Below are 19,842 nucleotides of genomic sequence, written 5' to 3'. Positions count from 1 at the left end.
GGCCCAGTTTGTCTAAGGGGGAAAGGCCTGTACTCAGTGCTGGGGAATAAAAAGCTGTAGCGTTGTGTTTTAGCGTAGCCCCTCCTCTAACCTCTTAGTCTAAGTCTATCTTTTCTCCATAGATCCTCCCCTCTATTGATTCTCGCCTGCTACCTCTCTCCCCAAGGGTCATTTTACTGGATAGGCCCTGTTCATCACCACATAATTAACAACAGCATTTCTTGCAACACAGCCGCTACTCAATCAATACTACGGCTGTCAATCAATAACAGAGAGAGCAGGCAGAGCAAGAAGGAGAGACAGTGATGAAAGTGAACTGTGTACAGCAGATCATGTTGCCGTTTCACGGCCACCTTTAGAGCCCCCTCCCTCATAACCTTTACAGAAATCCCTTCACCCTTCTCCTCCTCCTACGGGCTCGCCTGGAGCACCCACCTTTCCCAGCAGGCTCCACTGTGACCTTTGAGCTGATGTTGCCTCGGCCCGCGGTTGTCACGGCTGCAGCCCAGATGTGGTATTGTTTACCACGGGAAAGGTGCGTGATACGGTAGAAGAGCATCTCCGGGTTGGCCTCGTACTCACTGGGCGCCTGGGACAGAGGGCACGCAATGTCAAGTTAGCAAACTATGATGCCACAGTGACGCGACAGGCTTGGGCGCAGCTCGTGCTGTAGAAACTCTACAGGACTAAAGAAGTGTTGCAGGTAATACATCTCAAATGTGCACTGAGAGGCAAAGCTCTGCATCATTTTAAATCTAAATTTTCTTGGAGCAAAAGAAGTGAACAATCAGCCTTTCTCACTGCAGGCGTTTTGACTCGCCATTGTTTGGAAGAACACAGGTGTCACTAATAACATTAACGATGGCTCTGTTATGTTCACGTGTTCCAGCAAGTCATGACACTGAGACAGCATGCACAATGCCTGAGACTGAAGCAGCTAAATGGAATCCAGCCATCGTTCATTTTATTATTTACACCTTTGCTTTTCCTGCTGTGACGTGGCAAAATGTTTTTAGCGAGATACGCCTGCAGCAAGACGATTGTTTGTAAAAAAGTTTTCCTTTTTTAGGAAATGAAATAATGAATAACATAAAGAAGAAATTTTTTTTTAATTGCATGTGAGATTACTGCATGTTATTATGACGGGGATCCATTATTGGATTTTCATGCATATTCTTCTTATATTTATACAGATCATTGATATTGTGTATTTATTTTTTACACAGTGAAGTCTTTTTTAGAATGAATTTAGCTGTCTTTGGATGACGTTAAACACTGTATGTGTGATATGTAGTCATATTCTTTTGCAAGCTGACTGTTTAATTTGAATTTAAGCATACAGGCGATTTTCTGCTTGTGTTTGCTGGTTCTTGCAATAGGGACAACTCTCTCCGCTATGAATGAGCTCTCTATGGACTCCATCTCTGTGTTCATGTAGGTTGCCCTGTATTTTCTTATAAAGGAAATTGTAATTTTTGTCGTTTGGTGGCAGTGATAAATTTATTTACCTTTGACGCACAAATTCAATGTTTTGAGTGTGTGATGACCTTTTGCATGGCACTTTAAGTGTTGTGTTATGCTGTAAAAATGAATGTGGTAATTGCATTTAATGTTTTGAGAATTGTATTTCAGAAAAACTGTGAGAGAAATAAATTAAATTAACACTGAGTGCGTGGATTTCCCTGTCTTTTTTGGAACAAGGCAGTTTATTCACTGGGCTCAGAAATATCTCATTTTATGCCTCAATACTGGATTAAATGATGCGTTCCTGTGGATATTTCTGCTACAAACACACCTTTGAGAAGACATTCACGCATACACCTGCCGGCACACACACACACGCATGCCAACGCTCGCACAAAAACACTGTTTTCCTTCAAGTCGATCCTCTGTTCTATCTCTTTAATCTGTTCATCTCATCTCCAGTTCCTTCACCATTTGCTTTCCCCTCTTTTCCTCTATCCCTCTCTGTCTAGCTCAGTGAAGAGGAGAGGATGGAGGGACAGAGGGAGGAGGGAGGATGTGTGTGTGTGTGTGTGTGTAGGGGGTGCGTTCGAAAATTCCTCCAGCATAGCGGTGGTGTTGTGGTGATCCAGGGAGTGATACAGGGAGATAATGAAAAGACGGACAAAAGCACTCTCATCTCGATGTGACTGATACCCTCCTCTGCTCCTCCCTTCTTCCCAGCCTGTCTCTCACTCTCTCCCCCTCTTCCTCTCCCCTCATCTCCCTCTTTCTCTCTCATTTCCCCTCGGTCTCTCCCTACCTCTAATGGTGTTTCTCTTTCTCTCTCTCAGCCTCCTTTCCCCCTCCCTTCCTCCCTGCCCGTGCTCATTTACATGGCACTCATGCACAGAGAGGGAGGAGTATTTGTGAATAATAAGAAAGTGAGATTCTAGCCTGCTATCAGATTTCACTGTGTGCTGGTGTTTGTGTGCACATGATCGAACCACAACTGCATGCATGTATAAATAGAAAATGTTGAAATGCGATGTCTGTGTGTGTGTGAGAGAGAGAGAGTGTGTGTGGTTCTTATGCGGCAGTGTGCATGTGTGAGCTTGTTCTCTGCATCATTTGCATATCTACGTCTCATCACGTTGCCAAGACAACCTCATCTGTTCATCTGGGAGGGCAGGAAATAAAGCGATGGTGCAAATGCAGTGAAACAGAGACACGCGCTAAGATACACACACACACACACTCACACACAGGTTCAATTAATAATAGTGGTTACAAATTAAGTATTTCCATTAGTAGATTTCTATCAAGTTCACAAATCCCTGGCCTCTCAATCACCTGGAACATTTTCTACTGGCCCCTTATGAGTCACACCCACAGGGGAAGGACTTACCGGCTGGCCAGACCCTGGACTGGAGCAGTAGATGGTGTACTTGCGGATGACACCGTTTGGTTTGTGAGGCGGCAACCAGGACACAACCACGCTACTCGGAGAGGAGGGGACTGCCTTGATGCCAGCTGGTGGACCAGGAACTATAGAGAACACACAGGAACATCAGCAAAGCGGGCATGCTGGGTGTTGGGTGCCTATTAAAGTGAGCAGGCTTGTTTGCAGATTGCTAGTCTTATCCTGCACTAAGCCGCTCTGGGAGGACTTGGAAGAACCTTTGGGTTGGACGGTGGTGACATATGTTCAGTCAGACATTGGTCAGCAGTTCTGACTCTGCGACACCCAGCGTTCTCTTAACTCTCAAACCCACAAACAGATTAAACACTAGTGTCTGATCCCCTGCTAGCCACTTCAGCATGACACTGCACACCACTTAATACTCTCAGTACTGTCTAAAGGCGTAAGAAGGGTTTAAAATGGATGCACACTTAACAAAAAAACACATCGGGCCAATGGATACTCTGAAAGGGGAACAATAATGCTTTTGTCACGTTGACTTTACAGTATGGGGCTCACAGCGTCAAGCCTATTCAATCCCCACCATAAATATAATTTGTGCTTGACAGTGGGCCTCATCTGGGGTCTACAGAAGGTGGCTACCACCGTGTAAAACCCCCAATTCCTCTTCCTCTTCTACGTGAGGCCCCCCGAGTCAGTCATTCAACCCGCCCATACCCTCGCACTCCTTCATCCTGCACATTACGTGAGCGCGGATAAAAACAACACAAACTCAAAAGGGACGGCTGTAACGGGGGAGGTTTTAAAAGAGGGAGGCGGGGATGAAAGTGTGGCGATAGGTGCAGTGCATGTGGGAGTGATGATGCTGGTGGTGGTGGTGTTGGGGAGGGGCATCATTATCATAACTGGACCTCCCTGTCAATGTAGGAGTGGTAGTGGGAGGGGGAGGAGAGTTAAGTCCCATCTGGTGCCCAAAATCTGCCCAGGACTCCAGACAGACTGAGAGTCTGCTTCACAGCCAGCTCGACCCGTGCGATGATGAGGAAGCGAAGCACAATGCTGCTGAGTGAAACTCCCCACCTACATGGATATATAATGCACGACTGTGGCAGTCAGAGGACGACATGTGACAGTAAAGGGCAAATACACTCAACCAAATATACCCAGTTGTCTTAAAAAAAAAATCTTGGTCACATTTCTATGATGTCTTATTTATGGGAGGCCTTGTTCATTTTGTCATCCCAGGCTCTGTGATCATCTTTCTATCTTTCCATCTTCAACCCCCAGCCCCTTCCTCCTCCCCCTCCTTTATAAAGAGACATGGATCCAGCTGTAATCCCGCCTCCAATGGTGTAAGCACAAAATTAATTCTCTCTAATCCAAGAGGAGTTAATCCCCATGCCTATGGCAAGTGGGCTGGTGGAGAGAATGTGGGCCCGGGCTGATGGCTGACTCCTGGATGCTATATGCTCCCAGAGAGCACCCCTCCTCTTCCCCCAGTGTCTCCCGCCAGCCCCCCCTCAGCCCTGAGCTGTGGACCCAAAGCCTCTTAATTCTCATTAGCACTGCTAATGGAGCTTCCCAGCATAAATGAGCTTTTGTCATGGGTTTGAGCTGAAGACCAGAACTCCTTTTTATATATTCCCCTCCCATCTCCCGTCTTCCTACCCCTGTTAACCTCATCCTATGCACTGTGCAAGCATAGTTCAAGCTTTCCTCTGGTTGGATTCTTACGCACCAAAACATATGAACAAATAAGTTAAAAGCTGACATCTTTTTGCTTTGCGTTCCTGTTAAGTTGTATACTCACGGTCTTCGCGGGTCTGGATATACAGGACGTTGCTGCGGACCCCATCTCCAGCTTGTGTGTAGGCCAGCACCTGCACACTGTAGTTGGTGAATTTCTCCAGTCCTCGCAGCTCCACCTGTTCACGTGTGGTGGTGATATTCTGCATCTCTCCCCATTCTGAGGAGGGCAGGAGGGGAAAACTGCTTTAGAGAGTACTGTGGACGCACAAAATAGACTAACTCTAGAAACTATTGACATATACTACTAACTTGCTTGGCTAAATATGTTTGGGAGGAAATGTGATTACTGCCTGCAATGCAAGGCAGCAGCTGTAGGGAGGACGTAAGGGTGGATGGTTGGCTATAGAAAGCACAAAACCTTAAAGCAGAGGCAGGGATTTGCATGATGTGTCCCACTTTTTGTGCCGTGACTTAGAAAAGATGGTGGTCTTGGTTAAATATTGAAAAAGTCAGTGCAGATCTAACCTTGACATAGTCCTTTAGTAGCCTTAAAATGATGATTGTGCTTTTTTCTATTATCTGGACGTCATTTCCCGCAAAACATATTTGCCAACGCAAATTTAGGAAACAGGGTTGAACAGAAATAGGAGCAGGAACACAAACACACTCAACTACTACTGCTACTAGTATTACAATCTCATCAACCATCAATACTGATGGTGTTAAGAATCTAACAGACAAAGAAACAAGGGCAAACATGGACAAATTCAAAGACGCACAGGATCAGGAAGTGCTTTATGAGAAAGTAGCTGACACACATCAACACATTTTGACTGACAGCACACTGACAGAGAGGCAGGTGGGTGGTGCGGCAGGGTGGGTTGGTGAAGTTTAGAATGAGATAGGTGATAATTACTCTGCATTGGCCACTGGGCCTGGCCCCCACAGCACCCACCTCCGTCAGGGAAGAGGGACCAAAACACAACCCGGTAGCCTTTCAGCACACCGTGCAGTGTCAGCCGTGGAGGCTCTGCCCATGTGATCACCGCCTCGTCCGACGTCACAGAGATGGCTCGCACGTTCTGCGGAGGCTCGCTGGGCACTGGGGAGAGCAGGGGAAGAGTGTTAGTGCCACTGGTTCAAGCATAAACACTATCTTTAAGGTTGTCTAGTGATTTGTACTTGTCAAAAATCCTTGGTTATTGCTCTGGCTAAGAAGACCTGACTGATCTGGCATGGCGGGCTGAAGCAGTGGTAATTAGTGACTACTCAACACCAACAACCCACGGGCAGTCTCTGCCGAAACAAATCAGTCAAATAAGATCAAATTAGCTCTCAATAGCTGCTTGTTCACTGCTAGCTTTTAGCGCACAGAGGAGAGAAGGGGAGGAGGTGTAGAGGGGGGTCGATGGAGGGGAGGAAGAGCACTGAGAAAGAGACATGAATAGGAAAGCAGCCACACCTTAAGGGGTTAAAATGCAGATGAGGAGGGTGGGGTGACCTGAGAAGTGGAGGATAAAATCTGAAGGAAGACAATGTTCATCTTTGAGATAACTGCAGATGTAGGTACAGCTTCAGACCACCTATCTGGACAATTAGTATCACCGTTGCAGTTGATCAGGGTGTCTACCATTACTGTCCACACAGACAGGGAGGGTCCATATATTTCTGTCCACAGGGGAGGATCAGCAGCGTCAGAAAAATATAAGAAATACAAAAATGCAGTAAAGAGGACAGAGGACAGATGAGGACGAAGAGAAGGGAACCAATGGGAGGAAGAGGAAGATAAAGGAGAGGAAGGGAAAAAGGAGGCAGAGTGGGCAGACACTTAGAGAGTAATGGGGTTCCTTGTTCCTCTCTCGCTCTCTACCAGCCTAATGAGGGTGCTAATTAAAGTCGAAGGAAGAATGGGGGATGTGCTGCAAATTCATTTCTACAATTTTTTGAGCTTGTACATGTGTGTCTTTATACTCTATGTATGCTAGCCGTGTTAATCTGTGTGTCTGCCATCCTGCTCCTGCAGTAGACTTTTATTTTCTATTCTTTTTGACAAATCAAAGAGATATGCTTTATGGATCTTTTAATTTCTGTCTCTTGCTGCCCTCCCTCATGTCCTCCCACACTCTCCCCTGGTCTAGCTGCCCGCTCTCTCACTTGTGTCTACACCCCTTTTCCTTCATCCTGCCATCTACGGTTTGTTCCATCCTGCTCTCCTGGCTCTCTCACCATCTTCCAGTGTGGTGGCGTTGATCTCAGTACTGGATGGACCTGTCCCAGCTCTGTTGAAGGCCTGGACCACTACCCCATACTGGGCAAACTTCTTTAGGTTGTCCAAGGTGTACACTTCACTGTCCCCTGTAGCTTTCATCTCCACTATGCTGTACTGGCCGTTGCTGCCTGGACCGTTCTCTCTGTAACCAATCTGGTAGCCTCGGATTACCCCGTTCTGCAGCTCCTTCTTAGGAGCCTGAAAGAAATGCAGTGATTCAATTATTAGTAATAAATCTTGCCACAATGTATTAATAAATTAAATGTTTAGGCTTGCCTACACTTCAGGAAAATGAAGTCACAAAGATACAGGGCATATATTCAGCTTCCAGGACAAAAGGCTGGTTGTTTGTTGGTGTATTAATATCTAAATGAACTGTTGTGCAGATGGAGATATATGCTCACTGGGTATTTTACAGTGATTTGCACGGTAACTGTGGTAATCACAAGTAGTGTGTAATAACACATAAAGAAGTGACTTTACCCTCCATGTAACCCGTATGCTCTGAGATGTCATCGGTTGAAGGATTACATCCATCGGCGGCCCGTCAGGCGCTGTTGAATATCAGATGTCAAAGCGTCAATATTTATAGCCCTCTTCCATACAAGAAGTGAAGAAACACATGTGATTTTTAGAGGAGAAAACGGTCACTCACGTGCTTCCTCTGTACTGATTGTGAGCTCTTTGCTGGGAAGGCTGCGGCCGATCTTGTTGTAGGAGTACATGCGGATGCTGTAAACACAGGCCGGGTGCAACTCCACAATGTTGGCCTGGTTGTTGGTGGGTGAGATGTTCCTGGTTGTGTACATGTGATCCCAGGAGTCTGCCGCACATGAAAAGATTTTAGATTTTTAAGATGTGCGTCTCAAAAAATCTGACAGGCACATTCAAATTTAGGAAACCTACCTGACTTGTTCTTGTACTCGATATCATAGCTGGTGATGATGCTGTTTCCATCGAACCTTTGGATCCAGCGCAGGTTCATGCTCCTGTCCTTCACCTCCCTCACTTCCAGCTCAGGGGGATCTGGTGGTTCTGTGGGTGTGAGAGAGGAGGTCTGGACTGAGATCTAGTCCTTTGGCATTTTCCCTCTGGGCTGCTTGCATAACCACATGTGCTGCTTCATGAGGCCTAATGTTTCAGTAAATTCAAGTTTGTGAGACGTGTGCAGCGTGTGGTAGGGATACCTTGCACAGTGAGCTGAATGAGCCCTCGACCCTCTCCGTAGGAGTTGATGGCATGGCAGGAGAAGAAGACAGAATCTCCTCGCTCGGCCGGGTTCAGCTGTGAGCATCAACACGAACAGACAAAGGTTACAGTGTGCCGCAAAATACACAGAACATGCACGACAGACAGCAGCAGTAATACAGGTCAGAAAAATCTCCTGCAATGGTACAATTAAACCAATAATGTGTGAAACCAGATAATTTCCGTCTCATGTCCATACAGTATATCTATGAAGCTACAACCAGCAGCCAGTTAGCTTAGCATAGCATAGCATAAAAGCTGGAAACAAGCATAAACAGTTATCCTGGCTCTAAAAAAAAAATCTTCCAATTAGCTTCCCCTCAAAGCTAAAACATATGATATATAACATCTTAATCATATTAGTGAACTTTAGAGGTCCTGGAAGGTGGATTTTGCTAACTCCAAGCAGAGCCCCCTCGCACTTTCCCAGATTCCAGTCTTTATGCTAAGCTAACCGACTCCTGGCTGACAGACAGATGTGAAGGATATGAAAGTGGTATCAATCTTCTCTAAATCATGGGAATAATGCGAGTGAGCTGACAGACATTATGTAGAATTAGTGACTTTATCTGCCTCATGTGGCCTTGTTTTGACACATTTTCTATATCACAGGAAATTCTTAAATCAAAAATTCCTCTATATTCCCTTCAGAGCGTCAAACAGCCCTCGTGGATCTGACCTTAAGGGTAGAGATGACTTCGTCCCCCTTCTTGTTGATGGTGATGGAGTAACGGGGGTTTCTCTCGGCATCGATGACGGTGTCTCCTCTCTCCCAGCGGATGATGATGGGCTGCTCGCCCCGTGCTGTGCAGTTCAGCTCCTTGGTCTGGCCCTTCCTCGCCATGGTGGTGTTCGGGTGGCTGGTGATCATGGCAGGAACTGAGCAGAATCACGGACATATGTCAGTGTGACAAATAGTATTATATGGAGTAATGAGACGTGGGAACAGGGATGTGTTATTGGAAAGCGAGGATATATTACAGATGTATAGACATCTCTATTTCTGCACTTCATTCTCCATTTTCATTTCACGCTTCAAGCCCCGCTGGCCCTCTACTCCACCTCCTCCCTCTCTGCCCTCTTCTTCTTCTTCTTCTCCTGAGTCTTTTCCACCTCCCTTCCTCAGACATAGATTATTGATTGAAGGGGTTCCTGTGGTTTTGTTTTCATCACTAATTCATCAGCCCTTTTCCCCACCAAACATTCAGGAGCACACAGACCAGCAGCCATAAAACATCAATCAATAGCAAAGATAGTCCCAGATAAGGACGTGCAGGTCAGACAGACAAGGTTTTGTCAGGCCGCGCTAGCCTGGGGGCAAAAGTGCATCTGAGCCGACTCGCCTCCAAAAAGCTGAGGTTTGTCTCTGTATACAGTGTATGTACAATCCAGGAGATGTGGTTAGAAAAGGAAGTGTGTTCGAGCTAAAGAGAGTGTGATTGACACTTACTCTTGACAGTGAGGATCATGCTCTTACTGATGTCTGAGCCCACGCCGTTGGAGGCCTGACAGAGGTAGTACCCCCGGTCGTCCTCGAGCACATGTCGGATGAGCAGAGAGCCGTTTGACATGATCTGGATACGGCCAGTTAGAGGGACTGGGTGATACTGCTGAGGGTTTCCCACACCTGCACCACACAACACAAAGTACACAAATGTTACTGCCTCAGTTTTTACTGGCTCTTCCTGGATCTTGATGGTCTTGTTATTGCGTAGATGTTGATGTGATGGTGTGCTGATTTCACCTTTGGCATGCTTCCACATGACTTTTGGAGGTGGGTAACCCTCCACGGAGCAGTTGAGAACTCCAGCTTTGCCGTAGATGCAGTCCTGATTGTTGGGCTGCACCACGAAACGTGGCGGCACTGAGAGACAGAAAGATGTGATTAACCTAAATGGAGGGACTAAAAGAAAGTCTGACAGTAAAAGGTAGGAAATGGGAGTGTTCCTAAAATAACATGCGCAATTCTAAACTCCCACTGCACATTTAGATCACATCTGATCTGACCTAATTCATCAACATGCCATTCTCCCTTTGCTCAATCCCTCACCAGTAACAATCAACTGTCTCTCCCAGCTGACAGTGGCGGCGGCGTTGCTGGCAATGCAGGTGTAGTTTCCGTTGTGCTTCAGTGTCACCTTGGAGATTTGGAGGGAGCTCATGAACTCTTTGGTCTCTATTGCGACGCCAGAGGCGGAGCCTGGCACGATGAGCTGGCCGTCTTTGTGCCAGGTGATGCGTATGGGCATGTCCCCAGATGACACCACACAGGCGATGTACATGAGCTTCCCCACTGAGGTAGAGGGGATATCAAAGGGCTGGATGAGGGGTGGCACTGGGGGAGAGAGGAAGAGAGCGGAGAGTGAGTATAATAAAGGCAGCGATAGATGTGGAAGAGTGGCAGTGTGGCCATCTGGAGCAATGCTGAGAGAGAGAGAAGGTCATTGGCCAGTGGGCCCCTCTTCTCCCCCCTCCCACCCCCTTCAGCCCCCATCTCCTGCAGCCCATAATAGCTGCTCTGGTTAGAGTCCAATTGGCAGGAGGAAGTCATTCTGTTGCCATAGTGACGGAGGTTGGGGTGGGGGTACTACAGCTGAGACATCTGGGGGATTTAATCTAGGCTTCATTATTATTCATCTAATTAAATCAGAGACACACTCACATGCAGGCACATGCACACACCCTTAAACACCTCTGCAGCTGCCCTGCTACCATCGTTACCCCACTCACAGACTAAACAAAATACAGACGCATCGAAACATAAATCTGTCCTAAAACACCATCTACCCCTGTCATGAAGCATTTACTGGAATCTGCGCTGCAGAGCATTGGTGTCTCCAACTGGTAGTGACTAGGTACTCTGATATCCACACATTACATCTGTGCACTCAGTTATCTTTTTTCACACCAACCAGACCTATCTGTTGTTCTTTTTCCAAAGGGTAAAGAAAGGCGCCAAAAGAACTAACGTTGGTGGGCTAAGCTTTATTTAGACAGACGGCTTTCTCACTGTTCAAAGAGACATTTTGTATTTTGGATACGGAGATGTGCCCAAAAAAATTCCAACAGCAAGCAGGAATACCTCCTATTGGGAAAATTAGGTGAAACCACAGTGCATCCCAATCAGGTAGGTGGGTCCCTTTACCTCTACTGCAGCCTCTCTTCATAATTTGCATTCATAAGGTGAGTGTGTTTCTACCTAAAACACTGCAGTTTTATCCCTTTGAATCTCTTCTTCTCTTCAAGCTTACCTTTAACAGTGACATGGACGGTCTGGTTGATTGACACCTGGGGTTGGATCAGAACGCTACACAAGTAGGTGCCCTCGTCTGCGCCCTTCTGCACGTCCGTCAGCCTCAGGGTGCCGTTCTCAAACACCACTTGACGATGATTATCAGGCAGCTGCATGCCGTCCTTCAGCCACTTGATGGAGTAATACGGGTAGCCAATCACACGGCACGTTATGTAGGTGTTCCTGCCTGCCACTGCGGTGATGTCCCGCATGGGTCTGATTCGAGGTGGACCTGGAGACACAGGGAAGAGAGGGAGGGGATGGAGGGAGGAGACAGAGAGAGAGAGAGAGACACAGAGGTCGGAGAGAGGGGCAGATGAGGTGAAGGAGGTCATGGCAGAGTAAGGGAGCAGCCACGGAGACAGGAGGTGAAGAGATAAAGGTTGAGGGATAGAGTGATTGGGGCAAGTTGACAGGTGGATAGGGAGGTTAGTTATGCTCCCTTTACTAAAATCTGATTGAGGATATTGTTGATTTTAGCCTAATCAGATATTCTTGTAAAGAATATAAAGTTATTTTTATGCATTTTTCTAAATTATACTGATAGATAGATAGATAGATAGATAGATAGATAGATAGATAGATAGATAGATAGATATTCCACAAAGGCAAAAAAGAGCAACAAAGGTTACAAATGTGGACAAAATTGGGTTACAGTATGACCCATTTCTGACTTTTAAATTTCTGTTTTACACACATCTGGTGACATAGCTAAAGCTAAACCTGAATGCACTAACTTGCTGATTCTTCTCAAGTTTTTATCTACTGCTGAAAAGTTTGATGAACCAACTTTTTGCTAGTTTAGTTTGTTGTTCAGCATAACTAATAAATTAGGACAATTCGTACATCTATCACGATGCAGGTTGTATTAATTTAGGTGAACTACAGACTGTAAATATTCAGAATTAATTTATTATCTTAAACAAACGAGGCAAAAAATGCACAAGAAAGTGAAAAGAATGCATTTTCTTTGTAGATGCTATATTCTGTATTCTGCATTATCCAAAGACTGAGTCTGATGTGCATTTTTTAGCTATAATGTAACAACGGCATTGCAACCTTTGTATCTGCTATGCAGTTTGCTGGCCAGCCTGAAACCTATTTTTTCTTAACATCACTGCTGCTGTAGCTACTGCTTGTTGCCTTTGTAGCGCAAGACAGACAGACAGACAGACAGACAGACAGACAGACAGACAGACAGATAGATAGATAGATAGATAGATAGATAGATAGATAGATAGATAGATAGATAGACAGATAGATAGATAGATAGATAGATGTGTTATCTATGCATCTAAGTAGCCCTTGTGTGTTTGTATAGAGTCAGGTGTAGAGTGCATTTATATTGAAAAGCAGACAGGCACCTCTTACGTTTATGCGCGCTTGGTACTCGGCGCTACCGGCCGAGTTGCGTGCGACGCAGCGATACACTCCCCCATCTCGAATGAGCGGGCTGCTGACGTTGACGTGTGACACGGTCAGGCCGTCTGACAGGGTGTACTGGCTGGTCTTGTAGGTGGAGTCGCGCACCACGGGCTCGTCGTCCAGCGTCCAGGTGATGGAGGGGGGCGGGGCTCCTTTGGCTGCACACATGAGGGAGAAAGGCTCACCGGGGTTGACCACCCGCTCGCTGAAGGAAGACACAATACGAGGAGTACCATCTGAAAAGGAGAGAGAGAGAGAGAGAGAGAGAGATGAAAAATAGTGAAGGCCATAATAACAAACAGGTGAGAAGTTCAGCAGGCCCAACAGCTTGGATTTAGATCTGTTTATCCCACCATCGCCAAACGATTTTATGAATTTGACAAATGACAAACAGCTCTGTGGTGTCCTCTGTATGCAACTGTAAATGACTTTTGCAACACTTTATGCAACAGTACTCGAATAAAGAATAAAAGTGAACAGTAAAAGTAGAGGACTTCAATTCAAGGAATTTAGTTTCCCGTCATTTGCTGCTACGGTGCTGTAATCTGCTGTGTCTTTATTTCTACAGAAGTGTTTGTTTCCCGACAGTCCCTGTCCGCTTACCCTCTAGCAGAATAATGGAAAAGTCCTGAGCAGTGTGGCCCTTTCGGGAGGCGAAGCACTGATAAGCCCCAGAGTGGAACTTCTGTGCTGCGGTGATCTGCAGGGTGTCGTTGTGTTGTCCCTGGATGGAGATGTGCTGGTCGGGGACGATGGGCTCTGTGTTGCTGTACCAGGTGATGGTGTATTCTGGGGAGCCCTCCACGGTGCAGGTGAAGAACAGTGTGCTGCTGATGCCGGTTTTCAGATTCTTGGGGGACAAGGTCACTCGTAGTGGATCTGAGTAAGGGACACATGTTGTTTGTCAGAACAAAAAAAAAGTTGTTTTTTTTTTACGTTTTTATGTTTTCACTGCAGGACCACTTTTTATTTTCCTTTTGAGAATTTTTTTTGTCATAAATGCAAAGAATATTTTGCAGATCATAAATGTGAAGGCTTTCTTAGTTGTTACTGATGAATTTATCATTTACTCAGGTATGAAGGCTTCACGAACATCACCCATGAGATAAAAATACTTTTTATTTAGATTCATAAGTAAACATTAAAATTTGTCTATCCTAATTTAACTTCCTTTATTTAGCATTAGACTATTACGCATTTGCAAAACATTAATTAGTCATGAATTTATTTCTAAACACTCTAAAAATCTTTTCCAAGTATTATTGCAAAGTCATATCAATTTTTGCATCTCCTCAGTGACTCTAAAATCAGCCGACTGCATTGGAAATGTGGACTCATACATACAGTTGCCGTTTACGTTCACAGAGGCGGGGAGAAAGAGAGAGCGAGGGCACAATCAGCGGTGGTGACTCAATCAGTTCGACGCACTCATTAAAAAAGCAGCTGGAGATATCTCTTCACATCTCTGTCCGCTTGTGTGTGTCAGTGTGCCTGTCTGCTTTTGTGTGCGTGAGAGCGAGTGTGTGTGTGTGTATGTGTGTGTGTGTGTGCGAAAATGTCAGTGAGCAATAAGGCAGCTGGTGGTGTGTGCTGGGGGGCATCTCTGTGCCTCGCAACCCCCCCCAACCCTGTCAGAGTCACAGAGTGTGCTGCCATGATGTGCCCACTGGCAAAGCCTTCCGCCTCTCTATTCTCTCCCTCTGTCTCGCCTTCTCCCGCTCTTTGTTTCTTTGTATACTTTACACAATGTACATTTATCTCCGCCCCTCTTATTATCTCGTTATTACGTTGTAGATAATGAAATTCCAGCAGTGTCTGGATGTCTGATCGTCCCTTCTGTGACCCCTCGCATTTATCTCCATCTTCCTCACCCTCCGTCTCTCTGATGGTGAATTGTGCTGGCAGCTGTGTTACGGATTCAGTCTCAGTGAATTATTGCCCTGTCTCTCTTTTTGAGACCTGATATGACGGGGCATCATACAGCTCACACACATGTTTGTTACAGACACACTCTCGGCGAGAGTTATCCGTGTGCCTCAAACCAAAAGGAGAGGAGTTTGTGAATGTGTCCGTCTGCCAGGCTGATTCACCGAGAAGACAGCGTGGGAGTCTGTCAGGTTGTTTGCAAATGTGTGTGTGTGTGTGTGTGTGTTTTGGTGCTCACACACCTATAACGTGAAGCTGTCCAGACACCTCCTTTGAGCCAAAACTGTTGGTGACCTCGCACGCGTAGCTGCCGCTGTCCTCCTGCCTCAGGTCGCTGATGGTCAGCCCTGTCAAACGCCGTGTCCAGCGGGCATCTGAGGGCAGCGGGCGACCGTCTTTCAGCCAGCGCACAGTGGGGCTGGGGTAACCTCCCGCTATGCAGGGGAGCTCGATACTCTGGCCTGCGTACACCTCCCCTGCTTGGAAGCTGTCCAGGATGGTGGGTGAGGACTCGTTGGGGTCTGGAGGGCAGAGACGTGGTTATTTTGCTTCGAACACAAAGAGAAATATCAGAGTAGCATGAGTCAACTGACACCAGGCTGCTCACCCATTACAGAGAGCCTGGCTCCATTGCTTTGACGCGTCTCTCCGCTGTACTTATGTTTGGTGATGCACCGGTATGTGGAGAGGGCATCCTCCTTCTGGACATCAGAGATGTAAAGAGCCCCGAAGGAGGTCAGCGAGAACCTGTTGCCTGAGGAGGACACATTCAGTAAAGACTTACATTAGTATCCCAAAAGGAAAACTGCTGACAGACAGAAACATCCAGTAAAAAAAAAAAAAAAACCTGCACCAAGATGATGGTTCTGGTACAAATCCATTGTGCTCATTGCAAAACCATATTGTGCTGAGAACAAACAGCTGCCTGAACAGTTGGCAATACCTGCCTGATAATGTTGCTTCCCAAAATCTGGCTCTCTTTCAAGGCCTGGAGGACGCACAGCGGTCACTTACACCACCCATAGACCGAGCAGAGACAGATTTACTGCCCCTATACACACAACGCAAAACTCTTATGCACCATGCATCATCAATAACTATCTATACGTTCTTCCTTTTAGGTGTGGTTACAAAAATGGAAGGCCGAGGATCAAGCGTGCCGCGTTGTGCTGCGCCCGCTGACCGTAGGCGGAAGAAGAGAGAAGTCCAGGTATTCTCTGTTTAACTGTTAACATCGCACATTTCGTCATGCATACAGGCACACACGCACATACACACTCTCACACGTCTTTCTCTTTCGGTTTGTATTTGCTTTTGTGTTTTCCCCTCCTGAACTACGAGCATCTGTATTAATCAATGTACCTCATGAATCGAGGGGGATGTAGGTTTACATTTTAAGGTCAATTTAAACATTGGTTAACAGGATCTGAAGCTCTGACTTAGCCTCTGGCGTTTGAGGAAAGGCGAGTTCTTCAAGATGGCACAAAATGTTAGCAGCCTACTGGAAAACAGAGGGTCTTCATAGGTGAACTATTGGCTATAACTGAAAACTTCAGCCAATGAAGTCATCGCACATTATTCGATGATCTAGCCCTTCTGAATCTGTACATATTTCACAATGGTCGCCGCTCTACAGGAAGTTCAGCTTTGTGAACATCAGCTATCATCTGTGTCCTGTGAGCTACAGGCCAGCACCTGGACTGGCTGCGCTCAGGTGCACCTGTGTGTTTATCAGCGTCAATATTTTATCTTCAAGTGCCGTGTTTGTCGAGGTCTTGGGGAGGGTTGAGCCGCAATACGGAAGGTAGCAGTTATGGACTGTGCATGTGCTTGCATGGAATATACTGCATGACCCGAGAACAGGCACAGGCTGCAATTTCACAGCAGCCTTTGTTTGCCCCCCCAGAATGAAGCCTTACAGGATAATGAGCACTTTAAGACTGCTACTCCCACAACACCGAGGACTCGCCTGTCACAACACTCTGACACAGGCAGGGAGGGAGAGAGAGAGGGAGAGAGAGAGAGAGAGAGAGTCAGCTGGATCTGTCAAAGCCACACTTTCTATCTTCAGCAGGGGATGGAATTCATCCAATCTGCAGCGACGCCTCTGAAACAACACTGACTACACAATGCGCACCACATTATTTCCCCTCCTATCTGTCCATCTTAACTGAGTGGCTGGTACACAGAATCAGTCTATCAGTCTATCTCTGGTCGACTCTCTTCGTCTCTTTGTGTGAACCCTCTTGTCGTCTCTCTCACCCTTTTCAGCTCTCTCTCTCTCTCTCAGTCGCTAAGCAGAGTGGCAGACAGAGTAAAATATTAATTACTAAATCACTGTGCTCCCTCAGCTTTTATTCATGCTGACTTGACTAGATAACGAGAAACAGAGCCAATGTGCATTACACAGTGAGAGAGCGAGAGACATGGGCACACACACAACTGCAGCAAAACATGCAGACATGCATGCATGCAGCCCTGAGTAGAAAACAGCTGCAGTTTGTAGTGTTGCATAATTATTTTTCCTCAACTGTGCCACATTTATCAAACTGTAATGCCACAGTCTCTCTGTAAAGTTAGGACAATTTTATTTTGCAAGTTTTAAACATTTGTATACAAATCTTTTAACTCCATATGCACAAAGCATCTGGGAATGTGTGTCACACATGCATGCATCATTGGAAGAAAGATGTGAAAAAACAAACTTCTTCCAGTTCAGCAACAGAGGAAGCTGCAGAACAACATGGTACTGAGACATGCAAATTCAGGAGGGACTGAGCAGCTTCTTATGGTGTGTTGCTCTTCTAGCTATTTAAGCTATCAGGTAAGCTTTTTGTTTCGCGAAACACCACGAACTGAAACTAAAAGGACCATTAGGTAAAAAAATAGAAGCACTCACGGATCCTCAGAAATACTCTGAGGGAACCATTTAGAAGCTTAAGTATTTTTCATCAACTATAAATGGTTCTTTAAAGAGTTCTTTCACCCAGAAAGAAGCTTTTTGAAAGAAGCTGTGTTGCCTTGAGGATGTCAACATTGTTGGATTTTGTATGAGTTCGGTCAGAGTCTCAATGAGACCCATTCATGGAAGAAAATTGTGCAAAGTTGTTCATGTATTCCTGATGCAGATGGGGTCCAGAGGGGGAACTATTCTAATCTTTACTTATAAGAGCCAGATCAGGAAAATGTGTATTTTTGAAAGAAAAAAAAAACTTAACAGAAACAGTACAGAAAAACTAAAACAATCAAATATAGAGTATATTTAAAATTACAAACAAAGAAAAACAATAGTTTAATCTGTTGTATTTGATAATTTTCTTCCTACCTAAAAGAAGATTATTTCCCCTACATCCCTCCCATACCTTTTCAAAATGTTTCATTTTGATAAGGCCATTTCAGTAATAGCCGTTTTTACAATGTTCACATGAGTGCATCCACACTGGCATACACTGACAACAGTAGTACTCTTTGACTTATACCTTTATACTTTAGATAACACAAATTTATTTGACGCTGATTCAAAACTACAGAGCAGCTGCAAGACTAAAAAGTAAATGCGTGAAAGGCATGAGCACGGCATGTAAAATCCAACTGTTCCTGTGACTGCTCAGTGGCAGCACCAGCCTGTGACTGTGTGCTGTGCTCGTATGCACAGTGCGCAATATAAAAAAGTAGCATTACGTGTATGAATTGCTCTGCATGTCCTTAGCGAACCTCTCCCATGTAATAAAGGTCTGCTTTCCCTCTATTTTTTAATCCAACAAAATGCCCGCGGCCTCGCAGTCACACTGCAGGCCAGACCTGCTGCTACGACAAATTCCAAAGAGGAGGAAAGGAAATGGAAAGTAATGGAAGCATAAATGTGTGAGAGAGAATAGGAAAAAATAAAAGCATGACAGAGTCTATAAATAGGATATTTACTGTAGCCCGTTTGGGTCCAGGAGTGTGTGTGTGTGAGTGTGTGACTGCACCGTGTGTGTGTGTGTGTGAGTTCGTAGCAGCCTCATTTTCTCACATGCAAATGAAGGCGTCGGCGCAAAGATAACGAGGCCCATATTTCCACCTCCTCAGTGGGGCCATTATTTATTGATGTTCTGCATCTTTCCCCCTCCCTCCCACTCTCACGCTTTCTTCATCCTCTCCCTGTTGCTAGGGTCTTCTCACTGCCATCCTGTTACAATTTCGGTGTACTTTCTGCAATTATCAAAGCGCAACGTGTTTACGATCATCAAGGACGAAACAGCTCAACTCTCTGTGTTGTGCGTCTGCAGATATCATAATGGTGAACTGGTGGTGGATGTCAGTGAAATTAGTGGGTTTAAAAACAGCATCAGTATGAAGTTGCTAAATATAGCTTTTCCGATGCAAGTGGGTTTTTGTATCCAATCACAAACATTTTCCAAAAACATACAACACAACACACTTTCTTTTAGTTTTCCATTTCCTGAGTCTCAATCTGACGTTTGCTGGTTGCAAAGGCAGTTTAGTCCAATTTTGTGCCTGAAATTAAGGACTTATTTAGCTGTTAAAAATTCACTTGGTGACTTTTCATTGGCAGTTTTCAGTGCAGTTCAGAAACTCAAAAAGTTGGACTTCTCTACCCTCAACAGGAAACTAATCTAGCTCTTGGAAATGAACCTGACCTGCTTTAGAGGCGCAAATTTCCACACTATCTAGACGAGTCTATTTTAGGAGACAACCTTTTTCCTCTCTTAGCAGGAATTATCTTATGATTCTAACCTTCCCGAAATACAGCTTTTCCTGTAGCAAAACAGATATTAAATGAAAAAATAAAAATACAAGTTGACTGTATGGCCATGCAGCACTCAGAGCGCTGTGTAAAAACACTGGTGGTCCTGTGGGACTTCTCAGTATGGACCCCATATCTAATCAGTTTGGAAAAGGCTAATGAGCGATCGAACTCCCATCCCTGTTTTCCTTCTGGCAGATCACTACAGTCTGATCCCTGGAGTCTCCATCTTACTCACCACTGCAGATGGGCAAAGGCAGTGATTCCTTGCCTTGAAGGGCTCTCCCAGTTAAAAGAAGGTTAGTGTATTTTCACTG

General features: G+C 45.5%; 1 protein-coding gene across 1 annotated transcript in view; it reads right to left on the bottom strand.

Annotated features, from left to right (window-relative positions):
* Window positions 1-19,842, bottom strand: part of LOC121617136 (Down syndrome cell adhesion molecule-like protein 1 homolog) — a 48,596-nt gene that overhangs the window by 4,620 nt on the left and 24,134 nt on the right. The window contains exons 5-22 of the mRNA XM_041952192.1: window positions 15,383-15,529; window positions 15,018-15,296; window positions 13,453-13,728; window positions 12,789-13,085; window positions 11,384-11,656; window positions 10,183-10,467; window positions 9,877-9,996; window positions 9,583-9,759; window positions 8,812-9,011; window positions 8,072-8,168; window positions 7,791-7,919; window positions 7,540-7,707; window positions 7,368-7,438; window positions 6,842-7,082; window positions 5,571-5,717; window positions 4,677-4,832; window positions 2,852-2,991; window positions 436-589 (exon numbers count right to left, since the gene is read on the bottom strand). Of these exons, the coding sequence (XP_041808126.1) occupies window positions 436-589; window positions 2,852-2,991; window positions 4,677-4,832; window positions 5,571-5,717; window positions 6,842-7,082; window positions 7,368-7,438; window positions 7,540-7,707; window positions 7,791-7,919; window positions 8,072-8,168; window positions 8,812-9,011; window positions 9,583-9,759; window positions 9,877-9,996; window positions 10,183-10,467; window positions 11,384-11,656; window positions 12,789-13,085; window positions 13,453-13,728; window positions 15,018-15,296; window positions 15,383-15,529 (3,357 nt within the window). The remainder of the gene's footprint in view (window positions 1-435; window positions 590-2,851; window positions 2,992-4,676; window positions 4,833-5,570; window positions 5,718-6,841; window positions 7,083-7,367; window positions 7,439-7,539; window positions 7,708-7,790; window positions 7,920-8,071; window positions 8,169-8,811; window positions 9,012-9,582; window positions 9,760-9,876; window positions 9,997-10,182; window positions 10,468-11,383; window positions 11,657-12,788; window positions 13,086-13,452; window positions 13,729-15,017; window positions 15,297-15,382; window positions 15,530-19,842) is intronic.

The sequence above is a fragment of the Chelmon rostratus genome, chromosome 14, assembly GCF_017976325.1.
Source record: "Chelmon rostratus isolate fCheRos1 chromosome 14, fCheRos1.pri, whole genome shotgun sequence".
NCBI classification, from domain to species: domain Eukaryota; kingdom Metazoa; phylum Chordata; class Actinopteri; order Chaetodontiformes; family Chaetodontidae; genus Chelmon; species Chelmon rostratus.
Note: the sequence above shows the minus strand (reverse complement) of the source record. Positions and strands in the feature narration are given on the sequence as shown.